This window comes from Mustela erminea, chromosome 6 (assembly GCF_009829155.1).
Source record: "Mustela erminea isolate mMusErm1 chromosome 6, mMusErm1.Pri, whole genome shotgun sequence".
Lineage (NCBI taxonomy): Eukaryota > Metazoa > Chordata > Mammalia > Carnivora > Mustelidae > Mustela > Mustela erminea.
In genome coordinates this window covers 51,181,539-51,203,752 of record NC_045619.1, presented here as the reverse complement: position 1 = coordinate 51,203,752, position 22,214 = coordinate 51,181,539, and the positions used below count along the sequence as shown (strand labels likewise).

The window sequence follows — 22,214 nt, the reverse complement described above, 5'->3', positions numbered from 1 at the left end:
GATTCCATTCATCAGACCTGGATACTTAACACCTTGACATTGAACACATTTGATCACACTACATCTCAGCTTGTCTAGATGGAGTTCTCTGCCCTATTTGAATCTTCCCTAGCCCTCTGAACCTATAGATGCTGTTTCTACAATATATGAGTTTCCCATATCTCAGTTACAATTGGACCTTGTCAATCTAGATGGGCAAAGTTTGAGAATATTAATGTCTTCTTTGTTAACGTTCTATACACAAAATTTTGTGTATACTTTTACCATGTGACTGCACATTATATTGATGGCTCTTCTTATATCTTTCCTGCTAGAATGTGTGCTCTCCTAAGATCAGAACCTTGACTTATTTGTTTTTAACTTTCCAGAGCTAATCATAGTTCTTGATTCACTGTAGATGTTTAATAAGTAGTTGTAGAATGTATGAATTAATATGAGGCTCAACAGTTTGTATTGTCAAAGAATTTATAATCTGGGAAAATAAAGTGGAAACAACTGAAGACATTTGAGAGTAGTTGAAAAATGCTATTTTAGGGGCGCCTGTGTGGCTCAGTGGTTGGGCTGCTGCCTTCGGCTCGGGTCATGATCTCAGGGTCCTGGGATGGAGCCCCGCATCGGGCTCTCTGCTCCGCAGGAAGCCTGCTTCCCTCTCTCTCTCTCTCTCTCTCTCTGCCTGCCTCTCTGCCTACTTGTGATCTCTGTCTGTCAAATAAATAAATAAAATCTTTAAAAAAAAAAAGCTATTTTAGCCCATTAACTAGTACCTGGTAGAGTAAATGCACTAGTACTAAAGGTATACAGAAGAAAGGCGTTATCAGAGTAGGGATGAATTTATCCGAATAAATATGAATTTATTTGGAATTTATCTGAATAAATAAGTATGTAGACCTGGAAGGAAAATTTCCTTAAAAGTATTCTCTCATTTATCTATTCAGACCTTCAGTATGGAAACCAGAGACCAATTTTATCATTCAACTAGGCTCCACTAAAACATATGGTCTTGTTTAATTCAAAACATTTAAAATGGTATGTTGCTTTGGCATGCTTCTAATGTCCATTGATGTTAATTAGAACTCTGTGCATGCATCAACAGAATATAACTGAAACCGATCTGTAGAACTGTCTAATGTGAATAGAAAAACAATGAGAAGGCATGAAATGTGATAATTACTATGACAAGGATATGATTTTTCTCACATATAGAAAAAAAAATCTTTTGGAAGATTTTTGCATTCTGACTCTTAAGACCTGAAGTTTTATTTTCTTTGTGTTATATTTAAGACTTGGAGGATGAATGAAATGAAACTGAACCTAAATGTAACAATTAGGAATGTTTTTAAATATGGAAACCAGGTTAGGTACAAATTTTAAGCTTTCTTTAATTATGAATATTCCCTGACATCACCTGCACAAGCATTCGGCAGGGAGGAGGGACTGGATTGTTCCAGAAGGGTAAAAGCATCCTTTGGCTAAAGGATTTTGCTCTCTGGGTCTATCAAAAATTTATCACTGAAAAACATCTATTGAGTGTCCTCTCACACATGACTCCAGGTTGGGAATGATAATCTGTAGTCTGAAAGGGATGACATTAATTACACAGAGCAAGTTAGCAGAGACTGCACTCTAGTTCTGGGTTCAAAGTTCAGCCAGTCAGATGCTCTTGGAGAAATATTTCGAGGATAACTCTTTGCTAAAAGGATATTCACTAACATTTCTCTTGGGATTAAAAAGTAATGCCAGACAATGTCTGTATGAAGATATGTAATTGTAAATTTCCTGGTTTAAAAACTTACTCTTTGCATGTTTAAATTGTTGCTTTCTGCCTAATTCACATTCAGGTTTTGGCACATGTCTTGCAGTTCCCTGTCTCTGTCTCTACCACTGGAGCATGAATTAGTGTAAGCCCTACCTTGACCATATTTAAGGCTACAGCCTGTAACTTCTTCCATTTCTAATCTTCTTTGCTGTGCTCAGTTTTGCCCTTTCCTTCCTGTGTACTTGTCACCTACAAAGAGGCTATCTAATTTGCTTACTTATTTTCATTGTGTTTTTTCTGTCTTCCCCCACCCCTGCTGCTTTTGCAGGAGCTCCATGAAAACAGAATCTTTATTTTGTTCACTGGTATAGCCTAAGTACATAGAATAATGCCAACATGTAATAGGTGCTCAATGATTACTGGAGGAATGAATGAATATATTTTATTTAGCACAGTACCTGGCACTCTGTAAGCATTCAACACTTTTGTTGCCTTTAGAAAAAGTAAGAAAAAAGTGTTGGATCAATGGTCCTATAAGTAAGCCCCGCAACTCTAGTTTCATGGAAGCCACAGTATTGAGGCAAAAGTGTCATGACATCTTAGATTGCATGTTAACCTCGGGAATGTTTTTCCTATGTAGATCTATTTGAGAGAAAAATCAGAATTGGGTATGCTTCTATAGGCATGAAAGCTTTTCTTCCTCATGCTTGGCATTTTTTTTTCCAAGTCTTTATTGAATTACTGGAACGCAAAACAAACAAACATATATGAAAAAAATGGTTCATGGAATACATTTCACATGCTATTCTAAAAATGGACTAGATTTGGCTTTTATAAATGCCCGCTTATTTAGAAATTTCTAACATTGTCATATCTGGATAGTGTTCAGCTTTCCACTGTGATGGACTAATAACCAACTGAAAATTCAAAGTGGTAATGAAAATTCAAGCATACCACTTTGAAATATAGTAGCAAGCTATTTCAACATGAATTTTACTGTTTAAACCCACTAAACTCAAAGCAAAACAAGATGGTCTTGTCATCTTTTATTTATTTATTATCTTGGGAAAATATTTAATAGTTTCATTTTTTTCTGATCCTAGAACCAAAACTAAAGTTATGGGGTCTTTAGGTCTTGTTTTGTTTTGATTTTTCACAATGAAATGTAAGATTTATGACTTAAAAGTGTTCTAAGACTTAGGTAACAGATCTGATTTACTTCTTAACAGGAAGTTAAAAAGCCTTTCAACGTTTTATAGACTTTGTGAGAATCCCATTTGAACCTTGTCATTGACCTTCTGCTGAGGGAATGAACACAGGAAAACAGACATTGGCCAGCAGACAAATGTATTTATTTTTCTGAGTGTACTATGGTGATTATTACTCTTTTCCTTTATTATCTTAAGTTGTTAGCAATAGTTCTTGAGCTAAAAGTTACTGCATGATTTAAGAAGAAAGAAGAAAACAGTAGCATAATTTGTCCTCACAGACTATATAATGACTATGGGCTTTAGGGTCAGATAGCCCTGGGTTTGGGTTGATATATCTATTTACTGTTTGTCCTTAGTTATTTTACAACCTCTCTGAGCCTCAGTTTCTGAATCTGTAGAATGGGCATGATGTCTACCTCCTAGAATTATTGAGAGGATTAAACATGGTTATGTAAAAATGCCTAGAAATGTGCCTGGCACATAGTAAATACTCAAATTTTAGTTTTCTTTTAATTCTTATTTTAATCATTTAAAAAGAAAATTTGTGAGAAAAATACTGTCCTAAGGGAATTATTATAGAAAAATGGTTACCAATAAAATACTGCAGCACACTGAAATAGTTAACCTGGCTACCTTTGAAAATACATTTTTAACTTCAGAATTTAGTGGCTTCAGCATGATAATGTGGTACTGCATTTATTCAGACAGTGTTTGCTGAGATCACTTAGATCATTGCTGTGGTCCTTAGAGCAGACCTGTGAAGGTGTCAGCACATGGTCAGGGAGACTGACTTGCCTGAGGTCACATGACTGGGTAGCAGGCAGAACTAGAACATGAACTTTTGCTGTAAGTCTGTTTCTACTTAGAGCAAGAGCTTGCCATTGGAGCTTCAAGATAATACTGGCTTTGAGGCAGCAAGCCTCAATGGAACAAGCACCAATATAAAAAGAGACTTCAGGCATATTTCAGTCAATAAATACTCTTGGATGGGGTTCAAGATGGAGCTTATCTATACCGAAGTTACTCTATAGGGACTGGTGTTATGGTGAGATACCGAGGTGGCAGTATCACTCCCCCAAACATATTTTGTGTTGCATGTGTGCACACACACACTCACTTGTGCCTCTGAAGCATTCTAGTAAACATTTAAATACAGGGAAAAGTCTTTCCCTAACATACTTCTAAGCCAATTTAGAGGTCATTGAGCAGATGTCATATAATACTAATGTTAAATTACCCTGTGTAATAAGAAAATTACAGTTCCTAAGTGAAGATAGTGAAGGGAAACCATCCAATGAATTATTCTAGGATTTCAAAATGAAATGATTTCTTCGAAATTAACAGTGGCACCATATAACTTTAGAAAAGTGAGCCTGAGAGGGAGAAAGGAAATCAGAGACAAAAGGGAAGCCTTTCTGTGTTTATATATGTCAGTTTTGGGTTATGACGCTAGAAGAACTAATGTAATAGTATAGCTTTCAATTGTCCAGGAAGTATATTATTAAACTATGTGGCAAGAAATTTATTAAAATCTGCCTAACTGCTCATTGGGTTGTTTGATATAAAATCACAATAACTGTTTCTAGTCTGCATATACTTCCTTTTGCTATTAGATACACTTTGAAAGCCTAATTATTTTGAGAACATGGTATGACCAAAGAATAAAAACGTACAAAGTTCTACAACTTCAAATAAGCACTAGTGTTTCTTAAAGGAAAAAAACAAAAAAAAACAAAAAAAAACCTCACTTACAGTTAGGAAACAATATTTATATTTAAGGTTGAAAAGCCAGGATATAGGAAAATTTTGCTAATTTGGAAGATGACCTTTAAGTGCACCAAAACCAAATAATTTGTAGGCTGTGACATAGGGCACATTCCTACAAAATTTGTGTGAATACTGCTTTAGTGGTTCTTGAAAGACAAACAAAGAAAGCTAGACTGAAATCTTTATCCCCCTCCCAGATAAGATGGAGTCTGACAAAAGAGCACAGCCGTCTTTCAAAGCTTGCCATGAAAACGAGGTCTCTGTGGCATAGTTAATGAGATGGTTCATGGTGGAAAAACAATCTGTTTTTAAGAATGTTTAGATCAAAAGTAATTTCTAATCTATGAAATAAAGTGTCCTCAATACCCTTCATTCACTAGGAAAGCTTTTATGTTTGTCGTATTTACTTCAATCAGATGTTTTCAATTTTACCTTTTCTCTCTGTACAAATACTTTACGTGGTTCGTCAAAACTGACCAGCAATTTTATTCTCTTTCTTCAGAAGAGATTTTTGAGAGAGGAAGAATGAAAAAGAGAGAGACATCTTTGCCTAAACGATTTGCAAGCATCTGTGCTTTAAGCTACTTTTTATGAACACTCCTTAGTAAATGACTCAAGGTAAAAAAGCAGAAAAGCATCCAATGTTAGGAAATTGCAACCCAATACCGTGTAATTTAAACCTGCAGTTGCTTCTCTTGTGCTAAATGACATACAGATGGGTAGCTTAGTTCTCTCAATTTTGGGAACACAATTGGTCTTTTTGTATGAATGAACATATATTAACAAAAATATTTTGGGCAGAATCGTTTAATTCTAATTGTACAGATTTTAATTCTGTGCCATGGGAAAGAATACTTTTAACCCAGAGATTTTGTCACATTAAGTTTGCAATTAATGAATCTTTTTGGACAAAATCAACAGAGATACAACCCTTCCAACTAATAGAGAAATAAAAACAAAAAGATCACTTCTGAGAGTCTAGAGTGAACGGAACAGAAACTCGGTTATGACAGTCAACTGAAAGGTAACAAAGCAGTTCCGTGTTCAGGCTCTGGAAAGGTGGGCTCGGAAAGGACAAACATTTCTCATCTGCCCCTCAGAAAAGATTGAAAGTGTAAGTAAGTAGGTGTTTGGGTAAAGCCTAGTGTAATATGGGTTCCACCGAGATGAGAGACCGGCACGCCATCAGCCATATGCCAGCTGTCCCTGTTGATCCTCCCAGGCCAGAGCAAGGCCAGCCTGCTCCGTGGAAGGTCAGGAGAGGCGCTGTTTGACAACCCACAGGCCTAGGTCAAGGTGCGACTTTGTTTGGCTCTGGTTAGCTATCTTCCCGCCTCTGTATTTTCTCATCGAGGATCAGCCGCTCTGTCTTGGTGGCCCTGATTCTGGAAGCTGATATGCTTCTTCAATCCCACAATCAGGGGAACCGGTTAGTCAGTTTTCTCCTGGTTTCATTTCAGTGACCTCACATACTATGACATCAGGTGACTTACCAGTAAAAGATGTAGGGAGCTTTTCTATTTTAATCAGAGTTCTTTCCATTTCAGAGGAAGTTCAGTATTCAGGTAATGAAGCAAGCTTTCTTTTAGAAAGTTCAAAACATGGTAAGAGATTTTGCACATAGGACCCACTGCAAGCCTCTTTCCCACTATGATGGATGGCCTTAAAAAAAAAAAAGGGCAATTTTATTGCATTGAGTAAGGGTTGCGCTGTCGCGGAGTTATATTTCTTTTCAATCATTTGTGTAGGTAAAATAAAATACTACATATAAACAGGTGTTGTCTGAACATTTTACTGCAGTCTGTGTAGGCTGAAATAAAAGCTGCCATTGTTATTACAGTCACATTACAATTATTTCCCCATTCAAATACACTTAATCAGTGAAGTCTTCCTAGATGTACTTTGCAAAAAGAAGACTGTGGGTCTCTAAGTAAAATCACATTCACTTTATTTCTTCTCTTTGTCTCCCCCCTCCCTATTTTTCTCACCTTTTCTTCGGAACTTATTGAATCTACATTAGTGTTAAAGCCTTCTTCTGGAGTCTATTAAAGCTTTCTTGCTACCTCTCTAACATTGGAAGATACAGTCTTTAAAGACATTTGTTTTTAAGAACTCACAGAACCTAGTGAAATGTCTGATAGAATCACAGAGAACAACAAATTCCTAAGTTATGGAAAAATGCATCTTTAGGGTTTAAAAAAAAATAGGATGCCATTTAAATGGCTTAGAATGGAAATTGAATGATGGTTTCAAGCTATCCCACTAAGTTGCAGAATTGTTGAGTGGGGAGTTACTCTTCAGTATCATATGCCCATCATCTTATATATAAGATGTAAATGCTCATAAGCAGGGTGATGCTTTTTGAATTTCTTTGAAAAAAAAAAAAAGGATTTCCTGGTATTAGGAGACAAAGGACATACTACCACCTTTGGGAACATTCAGTGAGTTGTTACCATCCCATGTTGGCATCTTTGGTTAGGGCACCTTGTCAGTGCTCCAGTGGGAGCCCCTGAATCGTGAGAAAGATTCTCTTCCACCGGAGAGAAATAGTCAGCTGCAGTTCAGATAATTTTGTCTGGTGCGTTAGGGACCAGTCTAATGGTTGACAAGTGACTGCAGAAGCTGGGCGGTGGCGCCCAGCCAAAGCAAGTATTTAGGATTCGAACTAAAAAGACTCCTTCTCCCATATCCTCTCTCTTTCCAGGGTCATGTAGGGATAAAAAGAACTGTAAGGTGGTCTTTTCCCAGCAGGAACTGAGGAAGCGGCTAACACCCCTGCAGTACCATGTCACTCAGGAGAAAGGGACCGAAAGGTAAGATGAGCTGTAAGAAAAAGTCATTAAGAACTAGTTTTCTTCACCACCCCCCACCCCCCCCCCCACCTCCACGGCTCTGAATCCTTTTCCTTGCCATTTAATTTAGAGAATTCTACACTTATTTGCTAAAAATCTACAAATTAGTATCCTTGAAAAGGTTGAAAATGGTATTGTTTAGGTTAAGACTAAGTTTTATTTATTCTTTCCCCCTTTTAATGAACACTCTATCTTATGTAAAGTCACAAGGCTTTTATTAAGGGCCTGTTTTTAGTTTACTACAAAATGTGTGGAAGTAATAGCGATTTAGGTACATTTTTTGGGAAGACATCACAGTAAGCAAAACCATGAGGGACATGGCATTGTGCCAGGATGCTGAAATTTTGAAGGTGGCCATTGTAAGTATAGACGTTTTGGCTGCAAAAAGAAGGTAGCATAATTTAGTTCCTTTCTACCCCACTCCAATTTCTTTTTGAAGCACATGTGGAGAAAGTATTTATTGGCTCATTTGTGGTTGGAATGTCAAAAATTTTCAATAACTGCCCTCACATGGCTTTGGTCCTTGGAAGTTCGCCCTGAGTCCTGAAAAAAGAGTTTGTTCACTTCCAAGACGTTTTTAGTGAATAAAGTCTCTCTCAGCTGATTCCAGCTCAAAGGTAACCTGCCAAGGTCCAACCATTTTGTTGTTTAATTTATACCATGGAGGCTGGCATAGGGCTGTGACTTACCTCTGATCCAAATTTATTAATGATGTAACTTCTTGTTTTCATTCATGAACTGAAAGAGCCCTCTGCCACACACGGGGGCCTTGTTAATAGGCAACATTCTCTTCCTGTCATAGTATATACTGTTTACGGAATTTACCCAATGTCGAAGCTCTGACAGAGTCTACTCTCACCCACATAGTGAGCCAGTGGTGGGCTTCAGCCTCAGCCCAGGAGGACCTCTGCCTGTCCCGCTGTGTACATGACTAGCCAAATGATTTAATGCACACAAACAACTAGAGATTAGGTCATTCTTAAAAATTCTGTTTATAAAAAAATTGGACCTCATAAAGAGGGTGAAAGGATAATAAAAACAAGCTGCAGAGCACATAGACTTTTTGTTGGGCTAGCACAGCTGATTTGTATTAGCTGAATGACCTCCTAGCCTTTAAGATTGTTAACTTAGAAAAATATTCCCTTAAAGCTGCAATATTCCTTTTCGAACCAAAAAATAAGACTCCTTCCACTTGAAGTCTTGGACTCTTCTGCATTTTTGGGTATACACTCTTGGACACTGTAGAATAGGTAGAAATCTTATGTAGTAATTTTTTTTTCCTGTGAATCTGAATTATAAGGTTTTTTTTTAATAACAAAAATTTTTTTCTAAGCATTACATAACTAGATGGCTTGATCTTTTTTTTTTTTTTTTTAACCTGCTCTAGTTTAGGGTAGTTATATGCACATTTTATTATATAGATTTGAAATATATTAGTAATGTTCAGATTTCCATATGTTTGGTCTGTTCTCATTTTAAGACAAAAAGGCCTTGAAAGATTTATTAGAGAAATATATTTTAAGTAAATACATTCTGTAAGAAATAATACTAACTTTGTTTAAATTTTTTAATGCTCTGTTTATTGTTTATCAGTGCCTTTGAAGGAGAATATACACATCACAAAGATCCTGGAATATATAAATGTGTTGTTTGTGGAACTCCATTGTTCAAGTAAGTGTGTGAAAAACCTATGGATATGGGAAATATCATAGATGACAACAAACTAGTTATTGCTCATTCACATTAGAATCTTTATGCTACTAAAATAAATGATCTTTATGCTACTAAATATTCTTATTTCTATTATTTCTATTTTCTCTCTACAAAACAGAAGTAATTGTTGACTTTCATGATAAATTACCAGTTGGTAGACTGGCTGCCTTTGCACTATTTGGATCTTTAAAATCTCCGTTAACTTGCTCATAGCAATTAACCATGGTGCTTGGAAGAGCAATGAAAGAGATTTTGGTGGGCATAGAATTGTTTATATATTTATTGATTTTCCTTCTACCAAGTGATAGCCCTAAGTTCATTTATTGGGCCACAGTAAAAGTTCTTCTCATGCATCCTTCGATTGAATAATATCCACCAGGTTGATTATTCATATTTCTGTAACAAAGTGCAATACCTGTACTGAAAGTAATGTGGGTATTATAACCGATAGGTGTACATATATGTAAGCAAATTATCTTTATTTTAAAGATGCCAATACTTTACTGTAAAACAAGCAGTATAGAGATTTTTTTGCCAAAACAGTCAATTCAGACAGTGTAGGTTATGGATCTTATTCAAGAAAGGAAAATCTTTACCAAAATTTAATTATCTAGGTGTAGAAAAATCCTAGATGCCCTGTACTTCCCATGGAGATGCTTATTTAGGGGAATGAAAAGACAGAAAGCTTAAATGAGAGTAAATGTCAGTTATTTAAAGCAGAATTACAAATTTCTAAGGGGAAAGGAACAAACAAGAATCCTATATGTGTAGCATGTAAAACATACTTAATATCTCTCCATAAATGTTTCCCTTTTAAAACACTAGCATTTACAGATTTTTTCCAGAAATAACAGGAAACAGTAGTTTCCTTGAAATTTTTTTAGAAGTTTAAAACCTTTCTTAACCTGCATAAACCTTATTGCACATTAGTGTTGGTTGAGAATCTGTTCTGAATTCTTATGTATTTATTCTTCATGTTAAAAAAAACCCCAGCCCTTCAAATTGTCACCCATTTCTTCTCAGAAAACACACATCCTTATATTTCAACACCTTTAGCTTGTGTCATAATAGTTGATATAACACTTAAGATAGTTGCTGAGCCATGTTAAACCTGTTAATATCCCAAATGGTAAAAATTGGCCACATCCCCTTTGCCTTTTGTTTAAGAATCTCCATCTCTTTCCCCATCATGTGATTCAGTAAAGTAGTGGATCTAAGGAAAACTTATTGTTTTAAATAAGAAACAGAACCACTGTAAATGAAGGATTGAACCCATGTGAGATCTTGAGTCACAAATACTGAAAAGCAAGATCGTTGTTTCAACACAGGTACTGGTGAGATTCAGGGAGTTTCACATTTGAGGTGATATTATGTCAACTTCCTTTAGCATTCTTATACGGAAAGCTTTTATTTTCTAAGTTTCTAAGGAATATGGTTTAAGTTTTTATTCTCTTTTCCCCATATTTTTTATTTTTTATTATTTTTATTTTAAAAAAAGATTTATTGTATTTTATTTATTTGAGAGAGAGAGAGAGAAAGACAGCGTGAGAGGGGAGAGGTCAGAAGCAGAAGCAGACTCCCCGGCAAGCAGGGCGCCGGATGTGGGACTTGATCCTGGAACTCCAGATCATGACCTGATCCCAAGGCAGTTAGTTGCTTGACCACCTGAGCCACCCAGGCGCCCCAGCCCCCCTCTTTTTAAAATTGTATGCTTCTCCTTCCTTGGTTTCTTGTTAGTTTTAGTGGGGGAATTGTTTTAGCCTTTACTGTAGATTGCATAAGTTCATTGGTGTAGGGCTGCTGTCTTTAAGACTGGAGAAATTGTACCTTGGGTGTCCACCGAGACTTTCCAGGGGCCACAGAGCATGGACAGTTTTGAGGGAACCAATTTCCTAGTCCTCAGCTTCTATGTGTATGCTTCTCTGACACTGATGTATCTGAGAGAATCTGTGGTCAGCCACTTCTTTCTTCCTATCTTCTGTCATAATCCCCTCTCATACTTTACAGATGTCATACCTTTCACTCATCCCAAATCTTACTATGATTTATTGTCCTGGGATAAAGTCTCTAAGGCTTCAAGCAAAGTGACAGTTCAAGAATGCATTACTTCTGAAGGGGAAACCCAGGAAAGCAAGGATCTATATCTATATCTATATCTATCTTGAAAAATACTGAACTGGTAAAAAAATATGAAATAGTATTTCATCCTGGTAAGACTCTGTCTGCCTGCCTGCTTTCTGCTTATCCATCTTTCCATCTGTTGTCTGTCTATCCATTTTCTACTGGTCTCCTCAAGTGAGACTGTTGTCATGAGGAGATGTATCCACATATTTATTTAAATTTGAAAAATGAAAGTCTTTTTTTTTTTTTTTTTTTTTTTTTTTTTTAGTCTTTTTCTTTTTGATTTGGTTTCACTTGGTTGATAAGACAGAGAGGACTACTTTTGCAAATGAGGTTGTATGGTGGACTTCTCCATTCATTAAATGACCTAAATAGATAACTCTGATTTTGACATATATATATATATATATATATATATATATATATAAATTCATTTTTTTCAATTATTTTAATTTTGATAAGAAATTTTAGCCATTACTTCAAAATATGTAGGAGAGTATGTATCGGTCAGCACACAATCTGGATACAGAAACCACCCAGTAATTTGAACAGGAAAGTAAGTATAATTTAAAGAATTACGACCCTTAACAGACGATTGTGGTAATGAGGGGATTGGCTAGGAGGGAGTAAATAGAAATTCTGAAGAATACAGAAAAAGCAAATATGAGAAGCAATCATGACCCCTAGGGCTGCGGTAGAGTCCAGGGAAAAGCTACCCCCGAGTGCCCCTCCCCGCACCTTCCCCTCCCAGGGGCTGAAATCTGGGTCTTACTGGAGAGGGCGGGGCTGTACCCCGCTATACTGCGGTGTCATGACTGTTCATATTCCTGGCAATCGACCTTCTGAAATTTGCTGGAGATCTATCCTCTGCGGTGCTGGGGAAAGCCATTTAGAGGGGGGTGTCTCACTGCAGGCATTCCGCCACGAAAGCACCCGAGTGGCGGGGGTGGCGGCCTGGGGTGGCCGGTGGAGCTGCTTCCTGCCAGGTGCTGGCTGCTTCCTGGCACTGAAGGCAGCACCTGGCCCGGGCGAGGCTGCTGTGCTGTCGGAGCCTGTCACCGGGGAGGGGGGTGTGCGCTGCGGAGGCCGGGGCTGCCGATGCGTTCATACTGCCGCAGCCTGGTGCGGGAGATGCTGCCCGCAGAGCGAGCGCCTGGAAGGGCAGACGTACAGGCGCTGCGGGAGCCCTTGGCTGGAGAAGGTACACGCTCGGCGGGGGCCCCTTGAGTCCGCAGACTGAAACAGGGGGGCGGAGCACCGTTCTCTCTGGCAGTTTTCCTCCTGTGCCCTCTGCTGACAAGGTTTAATATCATGCTAACTGACAAAGAAAAAAAAATTTTTTTTTAAAGGTCCCAGCTCCGTTTTAACAGTAGACAAGGCTAGAGAAGAAAGAGACAATAAATTGATAAAAAACCCAGAGTATGTGTGCATATGTATGTATATGTGTGTATATACATATATATTTCCCCCCAAATTCTCCCCCCCCCCCCAATTCTTGTAGGTTTTATGAACAGAAGTTTGAAAGCCATTCGCTGGAGGAGTGAATGGCACCACAATGAGCTTCCTTCTTGAGATGGTTGGTTTCACACTTGGAACACAAAGTGCAGGGAACCATTGAGGTGTGTGGGTGAGCGTGAGTGAGAAAGTATGAGGGGTTTTTGTTCAAAAGCAGGGAATAAGGTAAGAAAATTTGGCGGAAAAGACTAAATAGAGTAACAATATGAGAGCAGTGGGAGGGGAACAGATAAGAAAGAAAATGAAGAAACAAGTGCTGAATTGGAAAATACCTAATCATGAGCAGGATGAAAAGGTGGTTTTCCTGACTGCTCTGTTACCAATACTCACAGTGCGTGTGTGTGTGTGTGTGTGTGCATTCACTATGTGTGTAATCCTCTACTTTCACTTGACTGATAGCGTTATACATAATATTTCCTTACAAAAAGGGCCATTCAATTATTCTCATTTCATTTTCAAACTTGTACTTTACCCTGAATACATTTCCTTTCAACAATATACTGCTTTCTTACTGCTTACCAAGTACAAGAACCTTATTCACAGACTGCTTATAAACCAAATGTGTAATTTATTCCATGGTTCACATTTTCTTCACATTCACAAATTCTACCAACCTAGTTTATTTCTCATTCGGTACTACTGAGTTTCAGTTAGTAAATTAACTGAGTCAAGAATGTTCTCTCCTCTGGTTATTTGAACTTATGAAATTTCATAAAATGAATTTATTGCACATCAGATAAACGAGAGAAGGCTTTGGTGAAATAAGGGATTCAGAATGTATTTTTGACCACATATATTTTGCTTTGGCTGACACTTTGCCAGGTGTTGTGGAGCAAATAAAATAAATTTATGAACTATTTTTTCCCTTAAAGCACTTTTGTTGCATCATGTGATAAGAAAACAGAATAAACACTTATAAAATATAGAAAAATAATGCTAGGGTCTATCTGGATGTGCCTTTTAGAAAGGCTTTCATGTGGTGGGGCACCTGGGTGGCTCAGTCGACTAAGCATCCTACTCTTGATTTCTGCTCAGGTCATGACCTTAGGGTCGTGACATCCGTGCTGAGCATGGAGCCTACTTAATATTCTCTCTCTCTCTCATCTACCCCTCCCCCCTGGCCTTGTGCGCGTGCTCGCTCTCTCTCTCTCTCTCTCTCAAAAAAACCCCCAAAACCGAAAAAATAATTGCTAAGTATTTGTTTGTTGATCTGATTCATTTCTGAACTTCGTGAGATAAATTATGGAGAAATTTTGAGTAAGGCAGTAGCTTGATGAAAATGAGAAGTAAGCCACAGCAGTGCACAAGATAGATTTCTTTCTTTCTTTCTTTCTTTCTTTTTAAAAAGATTTTATTTATTTGTTAGAAAGACGAGAGAGAGCGAGTGTACAAGCAGGGGTAGTGGTAGAGGGAGAGGGAGAAGGAGAGGGAGAGGGAGAAACAGACTCCCTGCTGAGCAGGGAGCCCGACATGAGGCTCCATCCCAGGTTCCTGGGATCATAACCTGACCTGAAGACAGAGGCTCAATGGACTGAGCCACCCAGGAGCTCCACAAGATAGATTTCTGGAGGTAAAAAGAGAAGGGACTAAGGGTGACAGCTTCAGTGGGATTTTTCCCCCCTTGTTATCTGATAAGTCTCAACATCATCCATGTGTAATCAACTCCTAATAATTTTGTTTAAGAGTTGGAAGAACCACATAGGATAGTTTTTGTTCTGTATGCACTAATTTATCAGGCCTCTCACTGAATTAATAGCTCATTTTACACAGGGTCATGAATAATGATGATGATGATAATAACAATAGTAAAACAAGAGTTAACATTTACATAGCACTTACCATATGTCAGGCATGGTTATGAGTACTTTATATAAATTAAATTTTTTAATCTCCACAACAACAACACATTTTATAGATGAAAGAAATTGAGAGAGGCTGAGTACTTTGAGAAGGTCACACATCAGTATACAAATAGATATAGAACAGTAGCACTTGGACTTTTAGACAAGAAGAAAGGTAAGGAATTATAGGAAGATAAAATTTTAATTAATTTAGATTAATTTATTTAATATTTTATTTAGGTCACTCTGGTCTGATTATTTTCCTCAGCATAACTGAAACACACACACACACACACACACACACACACACACAATTCCTTGAAAAAACTGTTCTTTGTTGCAGGAGTTAAGTTAAAAATGAAAGACCATCCCAATCTAGGAAATGCTGAATCAAAGGTAAATAGCTCCATCATAGCAGGTCATCAGTAAGGAGTCGGCTTCAGAGGGGTTGTCCTTATGGAAGTCCCTTGGAGTCTTGACAGGAAGTCGTAGCAGCATCGAGGAAGCCATCAGGCCGTTCAGCATCTGCGAGGTAGGGCAGCGGCTGGATTCATGGGCACGATTCTAGTTATTGAAACTGGAAGGTCATTTTATTTTCACTTATTGACCCCTCCCATTACATTTTCTTCAGTAACTGTATTCCAAATTTTCACCACTTTTTCTGAATTCTCTCTATTTCTGCAAAGGACTGAGGCCAAATGACATGAGCTATCTTAAATATCTTTTCCTTCTATCTTGAAATTTCTTTTTAGCTTCAGTATCATCAAACTGAACCCAGATATGTGACCTCAGACTTATCACCTGTGAAAAAGGGCAAAATAAAACCAAACAGGTGTAAAAACTAAATGCAGGAAAAGACCTAGTATGTGGCTGATATTCAACAAATGTTAAATTCAAGTGGCCTGACTAAGTTTTGGGAGCATATCCTACTATCACAACAGCCTAAGCAACTCCTCACATTGGGAGAAAGTGCAGGCTTTATAAGAGTGTGTCTGTTAACAGGAGATATTGGTGCGATGAGTCACTGCTCCAGCTGTATTGCTACGTTTCAAATGGAACTCTGCTGTGAAACTGTTCACACATGCCACATTTCACATGAGCCTCCTGTGCAATTTTATTCTAGGCTACTTGAAAATTTAAGCCGTTTTTCAACTCTTTAAGAACATAAGCCCTTTCACTGAAGAAATTCCAGTTCAGTGCCACACACAATTTACTCAATGATGCTATTCCATGTATGCTATCCCACTTACCATTAAAGGAGACTTTCAGCATCAACTTTTCCCCTTCTGTTGGTATGTTCTGAGTGTGCCCTACACGCAACTATGTGTGTGTGTGTCTGTGTTGTTGTGGTTGTGGTTGCTGTTGTTGTGAGTGGAGGAAATGTGAAAGTGGGGGAGGGAGTTTTCCATTCTGACTCTTTATTCAAACCCCATTTTCTCAACCCTTTAAAACACTATCCATATAATATTTATTCATAAATCATTTTAGTCACTATGGAATTCTACCAGGAAGAGTAATACAAACTTCACATCAAGCTTTCTTTTTATGGAACTCTAGCTGGAAATTGCTCACGATTCCAGCAAATGTTTCTTAACCTCTAACAAAGTGCATTTAACTTGAATTTAGAAGATTTGAATTGCCCTTTCCCTCATTCTAAATCCTTAAACAAAGTAAACTTTCGAGTACAATGAAACTACTCTGAAAGGAAGTAGATTTCTGAGTAGTGGCTTAATCTGGTGTTCTAGCTGAATAACTCATACATTGTTTTGAAGAGGATATAAAATTGACTTCCCTCATCCGATTGGCCCTTCCTGCCTTGTCCCTACATACAGTGATTTACAGGAAAAGTATCTGTCACAGAGGGAATTACTTTTCTATCTGCATCTCATCTGGAAGCTCAGGGCAAGACCACAGTTACATTGAAAGAAGAGTATTTCAGTGTGTCTTATACATGGACAAGTAACCCATCGCATCACATTATCAAAGAAAAGCACAGAAGCCCTCCAGGATCCCAAGGGAAAGTGCTGTAAAGCTCCAGTGTGGACTTGCTGGGTAGCCAGAAGCAAGTCCCTTAGATGATCCATCTCATTTTTCTCATCTGTAAAATGGTGAGAATCACATCAACTCTTCCTCTCTCATAGCACTACTGTAGCAAATGAAATAATTATATAAACATGCCATAAAAGATATAAAGATACACATATAAAGTAAGGTTTGTAAAAACTGCGCAGCTTTAAATAAATTTACATGGTGAAGTATAAACAGCATGCAAATCTGAAATTCTCAAAATTAAGTCAGCATAGTCTGCTTTTGATTCTAACCCTACCACATGTTTTATAATATAGTTTGACCTAGTGATCTGTATCCAAAATAGTTTCAGTTTCTGCTGAATAATTAAAAACAAATTTAGTCTAGATTCTAAATTCCCCAAATAATGTGACTTAGATGAGTAACTGAGAGTTTAAATATATTAGTTAATTGCAAATCTCCCCTTAACAAGTCAATAAACTTCTTGAGAGAATAGATCATGCCTCGGGATTTTTGTAACCCCCATCTCTACCTGGTGCAGGGCCATAGGACTCTGCACATCCTTGGAACTCAACTGTTTGTTAGATAAATGGTTTAATTCCAATAAAGCAAGGTTAACAGTAGAGTTAAATGATTCACGTTGATGCTAGAATGGGGGAGGTAGAAATAAGCACTTGGTTATAGACTCCCCTAATTATTATCTTCTGTCACACTCTCTCAAATGTTTTCTGTAAACCACTCAATGGTAGTTTCTCTGGATGCTTATTTCAACAATAGCATTGCTTACAACTGCAAAGGCATACCTGTCCCAACTAAGGGACACATGGAAATGGGACTGTTGGGACTATAATTTATAAGGAAACATTAAAAAGAGCAAAAAGTGACAAAAAATAGGGTCAGCTACCCAAAGCTATATCAAAAGAGAAGTTCATAGCCAAACATTTTTTTTTTTAAGATTTTATTTGAGAGAGAAAGAGAGTGAGTAACCAAAGCCTGCAAGTTATTGGCAGTTAAGATTAAAACCTAGCCACTTGAGGGGTGCCTGGGTGGCTCAGTGGGTTAAAGCCTCTGCCTTTGGCTCAGGTCATGGTCCCAGGGTCCAGGGATCGAGCCCCACATTGGGCTCTCTGCTCAGCGGGGAGCCTGCTTCCTCCTCTCTCGCTCTCTGCCTGTGTCTCTGTCTACTTGTGATCTCTGTTTGTCAAATAAATAAATAAATCTTAAAAAAAAAAAAAAAAAGATGGGATGGAGCATCTGTAAAGGAAGGTTACGTCATTCAGCGTCGATATTTTGTACACATTGTCTGGCTTTCATCAAAAATTACTAGCTATACCAAAGTAAAGGACCAAGGGAAATAAACTGACAAAAGATACAAGTCTACAGGTGGCCCAGATATCAGGATATTTAAATCATCAGACACAGACTTTTAAATAACTCTGATAAATATATTCAAGAAAATAGATGACAAGATGGGGCATTTCACCAGAGAACTGGATCTGTTGTAAAGAATAAAATAGTTTGAGGGCTGAAAATGCCATAACTGACATAAACACAAGAGATGAATTTAACAGCATATTGAACATTAAAGAAGCAAGATTAGTGAGCAGAAAAACAGGACAGTAGAAAATATTCAGACTGAAGCTAGGGTCTTAAAAAAAATGAAAATTAGTAAGAAGATAATGCAAGAATTACAGTTTCAGGAAGAACATATTATAGCCATAGAAAGGGAAGGAAAAAGTAATGGTAGAGAAGCAGTATTTGAAGAGAGAAGAGCCAAGAATGTTTCCAAACTGAGGGGGAAAAAAAAAAAAAGTCACAGATTCAAAAAGTGCTATAAATCTGAAAGATTGAATATGAAGGAAACTGTGTATGGGTACATCACAGCAAATCTGATGAAAATCGAAGGTAAGGAGGAGATCTTAAAAGCACTCAGATAAATTAACTTGAAAGATAAAAACAAGTAGAACTGTTAAGTAAAACCAAGGGGTTGATCTTTGAAAAGACCAATAAAGTTGACCATTTCTGTTGGTCTAACCAAGAAGGAAAGGGAGAAAGAAAAGAAAATAGGTTCCATCACTAGAAATGAGGATGGGATAAAACCAAAGATATGAAAAAAATTAATGTAAGAGGATACTGTATGTAATTATGTTCTAATAAATTAATCTAAGTTTAATTTTCTAAGAATCAAATTTGAGTATAGGAGAGTTGTAATACCCAAACTGACAAGTAACCCTAGAAGGTGTTGGTCGGGGTCTGGAAAATCAGCACTTTAAAATCCTGCTGGGTGGAGTGTGAGTTGGTAGTAACTTTCTGCACAGTAACTGAATAAGTTATGTTAAAAGTCTTAGAATTCTGCATGCCATTAATCTAGCAAATACACTGTTAGTTTATTTAAAAATCACGTTAATGTATTAAGATAAAGCTATAATGTCTTTAATCAGTCTTCTTTATGATAGCAAAAATTACTTTGAATATTCAGCTAAGTGAACTACCTAGTGAAAATATATATGTGACATTTCAAATAATATTTCAAAAGAATATTTACTGGTCTGGAAAGAAATTTAAAACAAATTTTAAATTTTACAGAACAATAATTACATATGACTATATTTGTAAAATACATATCTCTATCAATATGTGAATATAAAGCAGTTTAGAAGGTTATGCACCAAATGTTAACAGCAGTTATCTCCAGGTGGTTGGATTATAGGTAATTTATTTTCTTGTCTATCCTTTTTATTTGTTTTAAAGATGGACATGCATTTTCTTGGGTAATAAGAAAAAAAAGAAAATATCTAATATTTATCTTTAGTCAATGTGCTACAAACATTGAACAATTTATTTATTTAAAAAAGGTTTTTTTAATTAAATTTTCTTTTTTAAGTGGGCACCACACCCAATGTGGGGCTTGAACTCATGACTCTGAGAGCAAGAGTCCCACATTCCTCTGACTTCACCAGCCAGGTGCCCTGGAACAATTTATTTTAAAAACATCATCTTGGGGCGCCTGGGTGGCTCATTGGGTTAAAGCCTCTGCCTTCAGCTCAGGTCATGATCCCAGGGTCCTGGGATCCAGCCCCAAGTCGGGTTCTCTGCTCAGCAGGGAGCCTGCTTCCTCCTCTCCCTCTGCCGGCTTCTCTACCTACTTGTGATCTCTGTCTGTCAAATAAATAAATAAAGTCTTTAAAAAATAAAAACATCATCTTTCTACCCCCAAATTTATCTTATTTTTTTTCCCAGTGATAATTTGAAAGAATGAACTAGAATGTAATTCCCAATTTATTTTTGAGAGTCCAAATCCATCCTGTCCGTGTAATAATTTACTCACATCCCACGTGGATACATTACCTACTGCCCTTCTCTTCTAAGTGGCTGCTGCTGCTTCTCTTTTCCTTCTCTCTTATCCCTAAGTGATAATGATGCTAACCCAGGACAGGTGGCCCCTGGGTCTTAAATGTTGCTCAGACCTTCTAGATACTAACCTTCTCTTGGCCTACAGCTTCAAACTTCATTTCAGGTTTTCTCCCCGCTGGCGGCTACCTTCCATCTATCTTCCTATGGTCTAACTCCCAACACCTGGAGGTAACTGATGAAGGATGAGACACCAATTTGAGAAGATTTGTATTTATTTTAAACAGACTTGCTTTCTTAAACTGTTGAAGATTTGTATTTATTTTAAACAGACTTGCTTTCTTAAACTGTTTGTCATGTTTGAATGAGAGATTTAAAAAAGAACAAACAAACAACCATTGATTGAGGGCTTACCTCGTACTAGGCATTACGCTAAGCACTTTAAAGAAAATTATCTCCTTTATTCTTCCTAACTTAAATAGAAAACCAAAGCTCACAAAGGGTGTGTAATTGACTCAAAATAACACCGGCCCTAAGGATGGAGCTAGGACAGAAGTTCAGGTCTGGCTGTCCCCAGAGGCACCACTCCTCAGCTCCTGCACTGCATTATAATACCGCCTTGTATTCTGGCTGATCATTCTTTTTGCTGAGTAATTCACCATCTGGTAGCCATCGCACTCTGGTGTTAATTGGTGCTAATTTTCTGCTGATGGCCAAGTGACTGTACTTGGGTTTTAAAGTAGAACAAGCTTTGATTAAGGTGTGAGACTTGGGAGGTTCAAGTCTCTCTCTCTCTCTCTCTCTCTCTCTCTCCTTACTGTGTACGACTTTAAATAAGCTACTTAACCTCTGTGAGCCTTAATTTCCTTGTTTGCAAGATGAGAACAATACCTGTGTCAGGAGAACTTTGGAGAGGGTTAAGTAAATAGTATTGAAATGTTTTGTCAGTGGCAAAGACACTGTAAACGTGAAGCACCGATGCTAAAGCAGTTTCAGATTCGGCAAAGACTGCAGCTTCCAGAACCCAAGTTCATTAGAGAGTGGGAGGGTCTGCCACTTCCTTGGAGAAGAGACCAGATGATGAGTTAGTAAGTAATGCTTAAACTTCTCCTCAGTGTCTTTGCTTGCTGGGGGATCACTGTCTAGTGGGTGTCACAGACTGGTGTTGATGCCAGTGAGTAGTGGTTTGCTGTGGGAGGAGGGATAGGGAGGAGACTGATTTTGCTTGTTCAGCATAAACGCGGGAGGGATTGGATGATTGCTAGTCCTACTATCTCACAGGTCGGCCAGCCTATATCTGGAGTGCTCTGTGGTTCAGTATAAGAGCCCCATTTCAAAAGGCTTGTAGACAAAGTGGACCCCATTCAGGAAAGAGCACCTGAGGGTTAGGCATCTCAAAACCATGTCACTTGAACAGATGATGGAAGGGAACTGAAAAGCTCACTTCAGGGGAAAGAGAAAAGGCGTGGAGCATGGGGCCTTGGTGGTCTACATTAGCAGTTTGTAAATCTGGCTGTCCGTGAGAATCACAAATTCCAAGCCTCTCCCCTGCTCCAAATCCTGATTTAGCAAGATTAGGGTGGAGCCCAGAATCTTTTTTTTTTTTTTTCCTTAAAGATTTCCCCTAGTTCTAATGCTTGATTACCATGAGTTTAGGTGGGCCTTAAGAAAGATTTGCCTTAGGGTGATGTCCATAGCCATGTAAGGGAGGGATAAAACACTACAGATAATAAACACTAAACAGAGGTAAAATTTCTCAACCGTCTGAGTGTGAGATTGGTGAAAAAAACCATTACTAAAGATTAATTTGCTGTTTTAAATATGGCTTGGGAAAAAAATAATTAAATCAACTTTGGGAGTCTGATAGATTTCAGGTTTTAACCTAAAATTTCAGGTGCATTGATATTCCCCACAGTGTGTTCCAGTGAATATTTGTTTGATCAAAATACTACTCCTGCAAAAAAAAAAAAGAAGAAGAAGAAGAATACTCCCGCGAAAGACCAGTTCCATGACATGCTAATATGTGTTCCATGAAAAAAAGAGGGTTCTGTGGACTATC

General features: G+C 37.7%; 1 protein-coding gene across 3 annotated transcripts in view; it reads left to right on the top strand.

Moving 5' to 3' along the window:
* The window catches only part of MSRB3 (methionine sulfoxide reductase B3), a 163,339-nt gene that overhangs the window by 42,590 nt on the left and 98,535 nt on the right, over positions 1-22,214 (top strand). For 2 of the 3 annotated variants that reach the window (XM_032347145.1, XM_032347146.1), the window contains 2 exons: positions 7,439-7,547; positions 9,180-9,257. In XM_032347145.1, coding sequence (XP_032203036.1) covers positions 7,439-7,547; positions 9,180-9,257 — 187 coding nt within the window. Of the gene's footprint in view, positions 1-5,263; positions 5,353-7,438; positions 7,548-9,179; positions 9,258-22,214 lie in introns of those variants that run through there. The other variant, XM_032347147.1, reaches the window with a different exon arrangement.